Below are 14,384 nucleotides of genomic sequence, written 5' to 3'. Positions count from 1 at the left end.
GTTAGGGTTGAGAGACCCAGTACAGGTCATGAGTTTGTCTTGGCTTGGAAGTATAGGTATTACAATGTTCTTACTAACTACATCTTTAATACTTCCTCCTTAAACCTTACTATTACAAGCTTTCACCGTCTTTATTCCCCTCTCTACCCAGAATAATTCAGACTCTTTCAACAGCATTAATACAGATTTGATAGTTAAATTATAGCTTGTAGCAGCTTTTGCTTAACGTTCCTTTTACATCAGAAGAATCTCCCAGATTGTGGTTTAGCGTTCACTTCTAGAGACCTAGTAGTAGCACCATTTTTCCCATAATCATGGGTTCACATGTTAATGAAAAATGGAGGCATTCTTCAATATGACAAGAATTCAAGCTTCTTCTGTTCTTTTTTTTCCCCTTGGGATTGTTCTCTCATGGTTTTTGATAATGAGGTTTTGGATGGATTTTGTAAAATACTCCAGCTAGGTAGTCCATACCGTGTCCTCCTAATAATCTGTATGTAGAACAGCATAGATATTGAATGGCTAAATTGTCTAGAAAGAAGATATTCCTTGGTAGTGAGGATGATATGTGGAATAATAGAACCCTCTCCCACCTCACCCAACACTTCCTTAAAGCAAATGGAGGTATTTTCCTGGACTGAAAACCAAAATTAGATCCAAATCACATGCAAATCCGGCTTCTTGAAAATTCATTTGGCTAGGGTATCGGCTGTCTATCCCCTAATTCAAGGCTGCTCAGTTTTTTTTTTCTAATCACGTGACAGATTCTTCTAAGGTCTGTTGAGACCATACCCCTCAAGCCTCCTTGCCACTCTGTAAGGCTAAATGCAGACTTTTACAGAGATTAGGGGGAGGTTAGATCATGTTAAAAACAGCCACCTAATCTAAGGTAAGTTGGGATGCAGGGGGGTGCTAGTTGGGGGGATGGGGGGCCAAATAGGATCTATGAGAGTGATGGGGGGGCAGGAAGCATCTGTAGGAGGAATTTGGGGGTTCAGGTGGTGTCCTTGGAAGTGATGGGGGGCAGGGAGGGTTTGGTGGGATCACGGGGGCTCATGGGAGAGGTTTAGAGAGGGACCAGAGGCTATTTTTAGTTCCCCAACCCTTTCCCACCCCCCTGCAAACCTACTTCCCATCCTCCCTGCTGCTCCCTCTACCAATACTTACTTTCTCAGTTCCCAGCAGCTGCGAATGCTGAAAAAAAAATGGCACCCCAAGCTGCATGCAGAATGGAGGTGGGAGCTGACTGGTTCATGGGGGAGGGGGAATGAGGGGCTGAAGGACTAAAAATAGCCCAGTGCTACAGAGGCGGGTAGAAAAAGCGCAGGCTTGGAACTGGGGCAAGTGGATAGGCTTTCCCAGCCTAGTAACTACAGAAATTGGATGCACCAGTCTAACTTAGATTGACTACATTAGAGTGTATATTGATCCAGCACTATCTTAGACCAGGTTCCTCCATTTTTAGACCAGTGTATATGTGCGGAACTTCTGTAGTTATGGGTTAGATTAGTGAATTGCCCATCAAGAATGATTGTTGACACAGCACTGGCTGAAGCCATGCCCCCCAAGAGCGTTACGGACAGACAGATGGACTAAGTCCTTTGTATGTATATAGATTGATTTCTGATCAACTGGATCTCAGTGTAAGGTCTGCACGTGAATGAACTAAGTTATATTGAGTGGCATTTTTTACCTCCTCCAATCACCCTTTAACCTCCCTTAATGCCTGCATTTAGCCCAACTTAACCCTTTTCTGCTAGCTGTGGTTGGACTGGCATTCAGGCCTATTTTAGACTAGCCAATTGCCTGTCAGGAATGCCAGGATGGGTGGGCAGGGATGGAGCACCGACAACCACTAGCCCGTGCCATTTCCCGGGGCGGGGGGAACCTTGCCCCTCCATCCCCTTTGACTGGCACTCGGTACCACCGCCACCTACAGTGAACAGGGCTGGGGAAGCAGCGGCCTTGTCCCCCCTCTCCCAGGCCCCCACTCACTCCCAGGCCCCCGCCCCAGCCCTACAGTCAGAAGGAGACCAGCATGCACAGCCCCAACCCCATGCGGCCCACAGTCGCTTGTCTGGGCGAAAGGATTCCGGCTGTTGCTGGCTCCCAAGTGCCCACACGCTCCTGGCTGCATGGCCGGACCGTGGGACTCAGCAGGAGCTGGCTCAGCCCTAAGGACTGGGGCTGTCATCCACAGTTCTCCCCTGCCCCCCACGCTTACCTGAATTTCCCACCTTGGTGGGAACAGCCCCATGGTCCTGGGCCAGAAGCCTCTGCTAGGAAGGGGCTTCTGGCTAGGGGGGCAGGGCTGGGTGGGCCCTTCTGTTCCAGAGGCCTGCCATGGCTTCCCCTAGGTCCTGCTGCCCCTGATTCCTGTCATTTTACTTTGGCCAGGGCCAGATAAATACTAATTTCTGTAAAATTTTTAAGGGCCCCACAGGCCGGATAGAATGGTCTGGTGGGCTGGATCTGGCCCGCGGGGCTGTATTTTGTCCATCCGTATGTTAAGTGAACTTGACAGAGTTGTACTACAGCCCAAGCTGGAGGACAAAGTAATAAATAGTAGGAAAAAAGGCAGAACTTGATAAGGAGAGAGATATAATTGTTACATTCTCTTACAAAAACAAAGGAATGTATATATGCTTACTTTAAAAATAATCTGAGAACTAACACTATTTTTAAAATAATCTGCTTAAATTTTAAATATATATGAACTAAAATTTCACCACTCAAAGTGACTAATTTTGAATGTTGAATTTCAGCCTTATTTTGTATCCCAGGTAAAAAATGTTTATATAAATAACTGTAACTGGAATGTCAAAATAATATTTACAATAGTGTTAATGTTATTAATAAAGTTCTCACAGAAGTGTTCAAGGCATCCCTATGCAAGGAATGCTTTCTCCCTCGTGAGTTTTCAAAGCCACCATCCTCTCTTCATTAAAGCGCTTCCTTAAAACCACTTGGCTTTGCAAGGAGGGATGAGTTGTAAAGAATGTAGAGCTTAGGTAAGGTAGTAGCAGAGGAATCTCTTAAGGATTTCCATGCTGCTTGCCCCACCCACAGGAGTTGTACATAGGTTTTTACTGTTGTTTTGTTGTTGAACTCTTATACGTTCTTCCTGTTGTTTGTGACCTATAGTAATTAAGATATAAAAATTCAAAACCCAGAATCAGAAGCCAAAATTGTTTTCAAAGAGCAGGTGTACCTACTTTCTTCTTTTGTGGTCTCTTTCATGTGGCAAAGGTGTATGAAATTGCATCAACAGAAATGTTTTTAAGACCTTCTTTTCAAAATGAGTATCTATGCTATGTTATAATCCAGATATTCTGTTAAAAAGCAAACATGTATTGCGTGGTGAAAAGTATAAGTAGTCTGCTCACTCAGTACAAAGAAAAGTGCTTGAAGTGTTTTATTAGTTAATTTAGGTGAGCCTTTTTGGCTTGTCCATCTGCCTCCAAGAAATGTTCGGTAGGACTTTTGCATCTAACAGTAAAACAAGATGAACTCTCTCCAACAAAGGAGGGACATGTTCTTTGAAATTTTAGAACAAGTCGCTACTTAACTGGTCTTATCTGAAACTCCCAACTCAGGCAAAACTCTCATTTGAAGATGAAGGGAATTTTGCGTTATTCCCCAGGTAGGAATAAGTCAAATGAGCATTTAAAAATGATTTTTAAGTTGCTTGATTACAATTAGAAATGGATGTTCATAAAATCCTCATGGAAACAAGAAATCATTTTTAATTGTTCTTTGTCCTTATCCATGCTTTTCTTTTTCTATGATTTTTAGTGTAAAAAATGGCTGTGTTTGTATAATCTGTGTTTTTTCAGTAATAATTTTGTTTTTCTGTAACTTATAGGCAGTGGGTTTTTTTCAGGATCTCTCTAATATTTATTTTAAAACCCCTTTTCTCTCAGAAACTTGCAAATGCTTAATGTTGCAAATGTTCTTATGTTTACTTATAGCTATTGACAGCTCTTCCACTACTAGCAGTGCCTCTCCCGTTCCTAACAATTATGATGCCCTTGAAGGAGGTGGCTTTCCAGGTAAGAGATTTGCTTCATGCTAATTTTCAAATTTGTCTTTTAAACTTTTGTTTAAAAAAAACAAACCTCTTAGAAACACTAAAGAGTAACTGGCAACAAGGGAAAAAGGAATGAGTATAGAATATTGGGACAAATTATTAAAATGTCATTCACCAAAGTATCTTGCTTTTTAATTTACTTTTTATCTTTATTACAGTTAAGATTAGAGGATCTGTATAATAAAACTTGTCTGTCCTACAAATCATAATTTAACTGTCATGACACTGGAGAAGAATCTTGTTTTGTTTGAGACAAATCATGTTCTTAATTGTCTAATATTTCAGTTGAAGACAGAGCTAAAACTGCCTCTTGTTTCCTGTTGTTGCAAAGCAACAGACAGAAAAACAACCTTCCTCCCACCACCACCATTTTTCTGTCTTGTTCTAAAAATATTATTCTTAGTCTGACCAAAAAAGCTGAAAGTTTTTATCCGTTGAATTCCAAGCCAAGTCATTAGTGACCCCCATCAATTTCTGTTGACTTTTAAATACTATGTGTGAAAAGAGTTGGTACTGTTCCAAATCTTAACAGGCATATGTGTTCACATCACATTTGGTAATATTGGGTGCCTGTAGATGTACAGGACACCTGCTCTGAAATGTTGTAATTACAGGCACATTGGAACACACTTTATTAACAGTCTGCTTGAGCGTACTAATTAGCACACTCCAGCAGCCTCACTGTCTCATGTATTCAGCCATTCCCATGCCTCAAAATGATGACGGGAGTGCTTTTTACTAAAGCTTCTTGAATGAGCCCTAGTTAAAACGCCCCTGCCACGGGTGCACGTGCACCACCTAGAAGCACCAGCCACGAAACTGTAAGTGCATTTCTGGTTTCATTGCTGGTGGTTCTGGGTTCAGTGATCACTACTACCCCCCCCCCCCCGGGCCCCCGCCACCCACTGGTCGATGATTGGCTGCTAGGCCTCCCCCCCCCCCCCCAGCAACGATCTGGTGCCCCCCCAGACTCAGGAGGCACCAGTCACCCATGCCAAGAACACATGTAAAGTTGCTCATTGGCACCTATACGGAGAGTTTAAGATGGCAAAGATTAGACTTGTCGTACAGAGTTAGATAATATTTGTCTTTTTTCTGATTTTTCTATCATATATAAGGAAGACAAAGTATTAAGGCTTTTGTGCTCTAAAAAATATCGGGAATGTCCAGGCCAGTCTCGGATAGTCTTGCTGGTAGTTTCCTGAGGGTCTTAAAAGGTTCTTTCTGTGACCCTGCCACTCATCTGAAAACCAAGGGTGCTAAATCATTAACATAGGCACATTTTTATTTAGGATTTTCCTTAGTAATTGAATTAATCCTGGGCTTCACTATATTGTTTTCATTGTTCTGACCTCATAATATGGTTTCAGTAGCTTGCTTAAACCCACAGCTCAGGATTCCTCCAGTAGGGGAAGCATCTGTCTAGTCAAGAGGCTCAACCATCCAGGTTGGAGAGCTCCTCATGGGTTCAGAAATTTGGCATGGGAGTGATGACAATTAACACTGCTGTTGCTCCCCCACTCCCAAGCCTTGTGCCACTGTATTGGGCCACTGCCAGGCTGGCTCTGTATACCACATCGGGTCCGTGGACCAGATCCAGTCCAAAGACCAACTTGGCAGCATTCGTCTGGCCCATGGGGAGAAAAGTTTGGGCGCCACTAATCTAGTGTAAAGCTGATATAATTTCTCTTACACGGTCTACCTCAAGATATAGAGGTAAGATAAAATGTGGTTTCAGTGTACTGTACTCTATTTACTAGCCTGGAAAGACTAACTACTTTAAAATTTGTACCACTTGCTTCTTGAGGGAATTTGAGAGTCAGCTTGAAACTTGTCTGGTCTCATCCACTTTCTTGGCTACCCAGACCAGCTCTAGATTTTTACCAGACGGGGTTTTGCACATTGCTTGCACTGCTATGCCATGTACCTGACTTAGGCCAATGCAGCTAACTTCTTCTCTGCTGTGCTTCTACTTCAGGTAGTCTTTCCTGCCTTGGTTCCCCAGTGAGAGACCATGGTTTTAGAACTTTTTGGGGCAAGGGGGACACCCATTAAAAACTTGAAATGTACAAGTTTCAAAACAGCATTTTTTCCCTTATCTGAGACCTACAGAGATATAACCTGCACTTGTAACCTAAGCGGTGTTTAAATCTCTTGTCCAAGCTACCTCGCTTTGTCCCCTATAACAGGCCATCTGAATTGGGAACTATGTTTTATTTACAGTTTAACCTTTTAAAACAGTTAGGTCCAAATTGTGCTATAAAATATACAGGCAGGACTTGCACTGATTCAAGGGAGACCATATGTGCTTTTAATAAAATTCTGTAATATTGTCATAGGTAAGCCAGAGGGTGGTTGAGGGTCAGTAGATTTTGATGCAAGGCTGGCAAGGGTCAGGAGCAAAAAATGTATTGGAGAAAAAAAATATAATTATGGTCTTTTTGTTTCTTGCATTGTAACCAATAACATTTTTATTCCTATCTTTTTCTGTTAAAAGGAACCAAATATAAAATTACATGAAGTTGTTCTGATTAGATGATAATCACATTACACTAAATAAGATTACAGAAAATGTTAGTCATCTATAGCAGGGCTTTGCAACTTTTAAGCAGCTAGGGGCTTCATGCCACACGGACAGCACCAGCAGGGCCTGCGTACCCTGCAGTCTACACCAAGGCAAGACACAGTCCCTGTGGGCCACACACTCCTGCCACATTCCCATGACACCTTTACCACCATGGGCTGTGTGCCTGTTCCCCCTTCACTGCTACACTGCGCACATGTGCAGGCTCCCCTACTGTACCACATACCCGCAGCACGCCTGCCAGACGGTTCTCTGCCCTCTTGCTGCACCATGCACTTGTCTCCTTCCCTTGCCTTTCTGCTACACCAGGCACCGGTGACTCCCCCAGCCAGCATTATATACACGTGCACGCATACACACACACACACGCACCCTCCCTGCACTGTCACAATGCCCCAGCCACTGGTGCAGATGCAGGGAGAGGAGCCCAAAGACACCATTTGCATTGTAGCCAAGGCGATGGGTCAAGTGGGCTGCTTGCAGCCCACTGGCCACCAGTTGAACAGCTCTGCTGTATGGTAAGGCCAAGGTTATCCCCTGGCTGCTGATAACAGTATACAAATGTTTCTTACTATTGTGGTGTTATACATATTTGGCCAGTGTAAAGACATTTGGCGTTGTTTCTTTATAATTAAGTTTTATTATTCAGCAGCAGCTGGAAATTTTCTTAGTGTACTTAAAGGTAATAAACACGTCTTTTTTTAAAGAGACACGTTCTATAACAAGTAGTCCAGCTCCTGCTCCCTCTGTTCCCCCAACATCAAAGACTTCTAAGCCCTTTGGTTATGGATACCCAGCTCTTCAACCTGGTTATCAGAATTCGGCACCACCTACTTCTGCTATGCAGCCCACAAACCCAGGCCATCATTCTGGGTTTCAGCAATATTCACAGGTAAGATCTTTTTAATTCACAAATTACTTGTTTATCTTTCAGTCTTTTTTTTAAGCTTATATTTTATGTGCCTATGGTATAGTTCACAAGATTATTTTATATTTATTGGAACAATTTTCAGATGTAAGAACCATTCATATCAATTAGATATTTTACCAATATTCATTACTGATGAATGCATAAAAGCATTGCTCTTTTAAGCCTTCCTTGTTGATTTCATAGTTTGATCTATACCTGGAAAGTCAGACTTCAGCCAAAAAAGATTTTTTTAAAGCAGTTTTGCAATCTTCTCTATATTGAGTGCGTTATGGTATTGGACTCCAGGTGGTTTTGTGTAATGACATTAAAACAAATTTCAATTTAACCCTCCCCCCCCCCCCCCCCCGTTTGAATATCTAAAGCAGGGGTAGGCAATGTTTTTTGGCTGGAGTGCCGAAAAACACCACAGTGCTTACCTTGGAAGGTGCCAGAGTGCTGGCATGCCAGAAAAAAAAAATTAGGGCAGGGGGTACATGGCAGGTTGCCCTACTTGTGCCCCTTGCCCCCCAGCCCTGGCTCTGGGTAGCTGTTGGAGCCTGGGCTCCTCCCAGCAAGGCTTGCAGTGTCCCAGCTGCTTCCTGGGAGCAGCCTGGGGTCCTGGCTGGCAGCAGCTATACAGACCTGGGGCCGGCTGCAGCTGGGAGGCTGCAAACAGCTGCGTCGGGCTCCGGAGCCCCGGCATCAGCTCTGTACTGGCCCGTGCGTGCCTCAGAGCCAGCGGTGGGGGAGGGGCCTGAGGCAGCGCAGCCCCAGTCTCTCCCCTGCTCCTGGCACAGAGCTGGTGACTGGGCTCCGGAGCCAGGTGCAGCCGTTTGTAGCCAGCTTGGGCTCTGGGCAGCTGCAGCAAGCAGCAGACAGGCTGCAAACAGCTGTGCTGGGCTCCACAGCTCTGGCATCAGCTCCATGCTGGTGGCAACTGCGCACGCACCTCAGGGCAGACAGCAGGGCAGCACAGCCCACCCCAAGGTGCACACACTGGCCCCGGCTGCAGTTGGCCCCGGCTCTGGGTAGCTGCTACCAGCCAGGAGCCTGGGCTGCTCCCAGCAGGCACCTGGGATGCTGCAAGCCCTGCTGGGAGCAGCCCAGGCTCCATCGCTGGCAGCAGCTACCCAGAGCCGGGGCTGGCCACGGCATGCTGAGCAAAATGACCTTGCATGCCATGCTTGGCACGTGTGCCGGGGGTTGCCTACCCCTTATCTAAAGTGAAAGAGATCTTACAACTATTCATTTGACGTTACCATTTACTAAATAATAGAGAGACAAGGCCAAGGCATGAAAACACAAAGTTTCATGTTTACCCTGCATTAGAGAGGGGAAATAGACTGTGTTACCTGTCTCCTTGAGACTTGAAAACAGTGGGGGGTGGGATGATAGTCTGCATTTGGGTATTGTAAGACCTTTTGAGGAGGAAATATCCCATCATTTTTTTTAGTGTGAGATGGTTTCCTCTGTCTTTGAAGTCACTCTACCATGAAAATGAGGTTTATGCTTTCCTATACAAGTTTCTGTCTTTTGTGTAGATCTCACAGTATAAATTGAATTTCTTTTAAAGCAATATGCATTAGTATTTTAGCACCCAGTTGAAGTAATTTAAAAATATTAAACAAACTGGACAATACAAGTGGCTGTGCACCCAGACAGCAATATTAACTAGTTCTGTATTTTTCATAGATCTCAACGAATAATGCAATGAATTAAGATTACATTTGTTAAACAGGATATTAGAGCAGCTTTATTCATTTGCAATGTTTCTTGTGTTTTTTGTTCCCCCTCAGCAGTATCCTGGCATGAACCAGCTGTCTTCCTCCTTAGGAGGATTAAATCTACAACATTCTCAGCAGCCAGAAAGCTTAAGACCTGTAAACCTTATTCAGGACAGGAATATTTTGCCCATTACTCCAGTTCCAGCTCCTGTGCCTAATTTGAATTCAGACCTTAGGAAACTGAACTGCAGTCCAGAGTAAGTGCAGTTTTCCTCTTCAGGCACGTTCGACATAATGCTTTTCTCTTATCTTTTGCAACATAGTTATATGAAGTAATGCAAACAGATTTTGAACTTACAAGGGAAACTGAACAATGGCGTTCTGCTTTTTGCTAGCTGATTTAATCCACTGTTCACGCTGGGAAGGGGGAGGGGGCTGTCCAACATTACTGGCCTTGTACAGATGTTCATTTCTATAGGTGGAAATTTCTAACAAAAACTCCTAGGCACTGGGACTGAGCCCCATGCAAAGCCCCCATGCTTCACACATCTGGGACTCTGGTGTGAGGAGTGGGTGGGTACTTTCCCCTGCCTCCCTGGGTTCCCCACGCCTTGTTCCTGGCTCTCCTGGTTCCCCTTGCTGCCTTTGCCAGCCAGTTGGGTGGTGATTTAAAAGCCACTGGGGCCAGGAACCAGGCTTGGGAAAGCTCTCCCAGAGCCTGCTTCACAGCCCCCCTGGCTCTTTTAATTGTTGCCTCGCCACCCAGCTGGGCAGCGTGTGTGGCAAGGGGAAGCCAGCAGGACTGGCAGAGCCACTCACTTCTTCCCAAATCTGGGGAACTTGGGTAGCAATGGTTGCTGCTTCTATTCCCTAACAAAGTCCAGGATGGGAGGGGAGCAGCAAGTCAAAGACCCTAGGCCACATCTGTTTTGGGGGACTTCAGTGTGAGAAGTAGGCAGGGGATTTGCAATGCTGGAGCCTCTGTTTGGCTTCCAGTGCCCAGGACCCAAGTGATCAGAGTAATGTGACAAAGCTTCCTGTCTGTTTCTCATACCAGAATCCCTGAAGTGTGAGGAGCTGGCAGGGAGAAGCTGGTGACTGCTCCCCTCTTCCCCCTACCAGCCTTCTCCAGACCATGGTGATTATTGACCAGATTTTAGAGAAGGCATGGGAGTGACTGCTCCCACCCAGGGCCTAGGGGGCCCTGGTCTAAAGGAGGCATGGGAACCCCAGCTCTACTCCTGCTAGTTTCCAGGAGGAGTTAAGCCATGAAAAAGTGTGCAAAAGTTCGTTCTCCCAGAACCAACTTCTCCCTGGTTGGAATCAACTTTTTTCCTCCTGGAACCACCATTTTTGGCCCAGGAGAAAAAAAATGTATGCTTTTGGTTTCCACCAAGAGAATGGATATTCTTCTGGTGGAAGCTGAACATCTGTATTTGTCTGAACCCTGAAATTTTCTGATTTACATCTCCTACCATCAGCAGTATGGTTGCCATCCTTATGATAATTCAGTGAGACTTTTTTCTAGAGCCTAGCAATAATACTGCTTTGACTTGGCACTCTGGATTCAGGAGAACAACTTCCAGTGAATTTTACCAAAGTTACATAAAGTTTGCTATAGCCATAGTAGCCAACATCCTAGTCCAAACTCTGCCATTTTTTGCTTCTGACATTAAACAAGCCACTTAATTTCTGCCTTGTTTTAGCTTTATATAAAATCTCTTAATACCTAGCTCTTAAGTAGTGTTTTTCCTACTAATTTACTCGTATGCAAAAATAAATTAATTGCTTTTAAATACCTTAAAGATGAAAAAAAAAATACTCATGGATTCTGAAATGTGTTTAAAGAAAAAAAAGGGCTAGGATTTTTGGGGGGTGATATCTTTTATTGGACCAACTGCATAGTTGGAATAAAGTTTAGAAAAGCTTTTGAATGCAAGTTATTCTTGATCAGGTCAGAATTTTCAAAGGTGCTCAGCATTGGCCTAGCTCTTGTCAGACTTGAAGTTAGTTGGAATGGTTAAAGCAGGGGTGGGCAAAATATGGTCTGTGGGCTGGATCTGGCCTGCCAGTTGATTGTATCTGGCCCGCAGCTTCCCCCACGGCCTTCACATGGGGCCAAGCCTCACCTACTCCTGCCTGGGACAGGACATGTCATGCTCCTGCCCACACCTGGCCCCAGCTGCAGCCCTGGTCAGCATGTACAGCTTCTTGGCAGGCCTCCCTTCCACCCACTCACCTGTCTACAGATGGCTGCTCATTGTGACAGGCAAGCAGAGTGGTTGGAAGGTGCCTGGGCAGTGGAGCAGGAGCTGGAGCTGCCTGATTGCAGCTTCCCCCCTGCCTGGCTGGACATGTGGTGCCCAGCATGCAAGAGGAGGAGCAGCTGCCACTGGAGTTGAGGGGCAGCCAAGCAGTACCTGGGCGGCTGCAGCAGCAGCGGGAGCAGCCCCTCTGGGAAGCTCTACATGCTGGCTGGGGCAGTGCCATTGGCGATGCAGACTGCCCCAAGTGGGACTCGGCCTCATGCAGTGCATCACAGGAGCAGCTGTGGGCCAGACGGGGGGAGGGAGCATACTGTACCTAAACCTGAATTGCATTACCCAGGAGAGCTCTACTTCACATGCCCCCTGCTCCCCCTCCCTTCCTTCTTTCACCCCTGGCTGGCTCCTGGGACTTAGCATGTGGGCGGCCCCCCAACGTGCTCACACCCTCTCCCCACCCCATACCCCCCCCCAATATAAAAAAGTAATACTCTATTTTAGGCAATTGCCTTTATATGCAGTACTCAAAAAAACCAAACCAGGATACAAAAAATTTTTAAAAATAAAATTAAAATATGTTAAAGTAGATGTTTGCCTTTTAGTATATGATTTGTTTTTTATATATAATTTGTTAAAATGATATCTTCTGAAAGATTTTGTGTGACCCTGAACACCTCACCAAAACTTAAGTGACTCGCCAGCTGAACCAATTGCCCGTCCCTGGGTTAGAGAAACCCTGAACACTGACAACAACATATGGATCCCATGTAAATTGTGATTAACATCATTATTGGAAGACCTATTAAACCATAAGCCCATAATACAGAGGTAGGCAAAAAACAAATAAAAGACAAAAGGTTTAAACTGTGCCCTAAAGGTCCAACAGACTAGGACTCTGGTTGATCAGTGAATGAAGTCTAACATCAAACTGTCTTTATAGTATATGATTAAAATTATTGAGGGAAGGAAAGAACCCCAACTAATTTTAATTGCCTTGGTGATACTTTCGGAGTTAGGCAATCTATCATGTAGGCAAGATCCAGATCCTCAATTAATTTATAAATCAGTCTTGGTATGGAGAACTGCACCTGAAACGCGTAGAATCTAGTATGATTTCCTTTCACTTCCTTTCAGTGTAGACTGACAAATATTCCCTTGGGATTGCTTCTACAATGTGCAGTCTCTGGAAATATGTGTAATATATTCATAGTACCAAGCAGGATGATAGTAGCATTTTGCATTAGCTGTGGATTGAGTGATGTTCCAAGCATGATGTATATAGTAATAGGCTGGAGTGGGGGAGGGGATTTATTGTTTAATGTTTTAACGTTGCTGTAGTGCCTAGGGTCAGATTGTGTTAGGGTTAGAGAAAATGAGTAGAGGTGCACCAATACATCAGTCCGATATCGGATCGGCACAATATAAAGAAAATTGACTGGTATCAAATTGGCCTGATGTGGCCAATAAATGCTGCGGGCATGCACGCAGCCACAGCGCAGCATGGAGGCAGTGAGTAGCACAGCCTGGCAGCTTGGAGAGCTGCATGCAGCTGGTAAATCTGTTGTGGTAGAAGGCGAGTGGGGAGGGAAGGGGTGTGTGTGTGTCGGGCGGGCGGGCGGCAGATCACGGGTGAGGGAGTGAGCGAAGCTGGGTTGGGCATTGCCCAGCCAGAGCAGGCGCGGAACAGAGCTGTGACTGGTTCAAACAGGAAGGGGAGGGGGTGTGGCTCCCACCACTGCACACACCCCAGAAGGGCACAAGGGGCATGTGCCCCCAGATCTCTGCACACCTCAGAGGGCTGCAGCTGCAGGCTGGGGCTGGGGCTGTGCAGGGCTCTTCCTGGTGGGGGCAGGGAGGCAGTGGGCTGCTCTCGGGGCAGGGTGGGTGGCAGCACTGGGAGTGGGGGTTGTGGGGCTGCTGTGAATTTTGGGGTGGCTGCAGTTCCCCCCTGTAGTCCGCCTTCCAGTACCACCACTGCATGCCCTGAGTGTTGCCCAGCCCAGCCCAGCACCTGCTGGAAAGAACCCAGTGCAGTTCCTGGCCCCAGCCTGCAGTGGCAGCACATCCTGCCCCACACAGATCCAGGAGCACTTGCCTCCCACCCCATGCCCTCCTTGGTTATGTTCAACGGCCAGAGGCGCCCCCGCCTCCCTACACCCCCTGATTGAGCCACAGCTCTGTCCCACACTCCGCCCCACCCCACTCTGGCTGGGCAGCACCTGCCCCAGCCCCACTCCCTCCCTCCCTCCCCTCAGGGGCTTGGATCAGCTCCCTCCATGCCCCTTTCCTCCTCCCCTTCCACCACAACAGACTTACCAGCTGGACACTGCTCTTCAAGCTGCTGAACTGTCTATCAGAAATCAGATCACTATAATCTGATATGCCTCCTTAAAAATCGGCTATCGATATTGGCCCCAAAAATCTCTATCAGTGCACCCCTAAAAATGAGTTTTTCCAATAGAGATTACTTAGTAGTGTTAGAGTAATGTTGTAGCTGTGATGGTCCAGGAACTATGCAAGAGTCAAGGACTTTTTGGGGGGGGTAATATCTTTTATTGCACCAGCTGCATGGTTGGAATAAAATTAGGCTTTCAAATGCAAGACATTCTTCATCATCATTCATAAGATGTTAGTTGTAATTCTGGGGAAAAAAAACTTTATCCACTGTCTAAACTGGAGACAGCTTTAGTGGCAATGTGTTCTGGCAGGTGGGGGAGGAATGGAAGTTTTGAATCTGAAATTCAGTCCTAGACTTGGAGCATACTAGGGTTGTACCAGTAGAGATTGTTTAGGCTGATACCGATGGCCTATT

The 14,384-nt window shown here is 45.7% G+C and overlaps 1 protein-coding gene across 4 annotated transcripts in view; it reads left to right on the top strand.

Annotated features, from left to right (window-relative positions):
* The window catches only part of SEC24B (SEC24 homolog B, COPII coat complex component), a 96,491-nt gene that overhangs the window by 34,453 nt on the left and 47,654 nt on the right, over positions 1–14,384 (top strand). For 2 of the 4 annotated variants that reach the window (XM_019500105.2, XM_019500103.2), the window contains 3 exons: positions 3,972–4,052; positions 7,382–7,566; positions 9,384–9,565. In XM_019500105.2, coding sequence (XP_019355650.1) covers positions 3,972–4,052; positions 7,382–7,566; positions 9,384–9,565 — 448 coding nt within the window. Of the gene's footprint in view, positions 1–3,971; positions 4,053–7,381; positions 7,567–9,380; positions 9,566–14,384 lie in introns of all 4 variants that reach the window. The other 2 variants (XM_006272800.4, XM_019500104.2) reach the window with 1 other exon arrangement.

Source organism: Alligator mississippiensis, chromosome 2 (assembly GCF_030867095.1).
Source record: "Alligator mississippiensis isolate rAllMis1 chromosome 2, rAllMis1, whole genome shotgun sequence".
NCBI classification, from domain to species: domain Eukaryota; kingdom Metazoa; phylum Chordata; order Crocodylia; family Alligatoridae; genus Alligator; species Alligator mississippiensis.
Note: the sequence above shows the minus strand (reverse complement) of the source record. Positions and strands in the feature narration are given on the sequence as shown.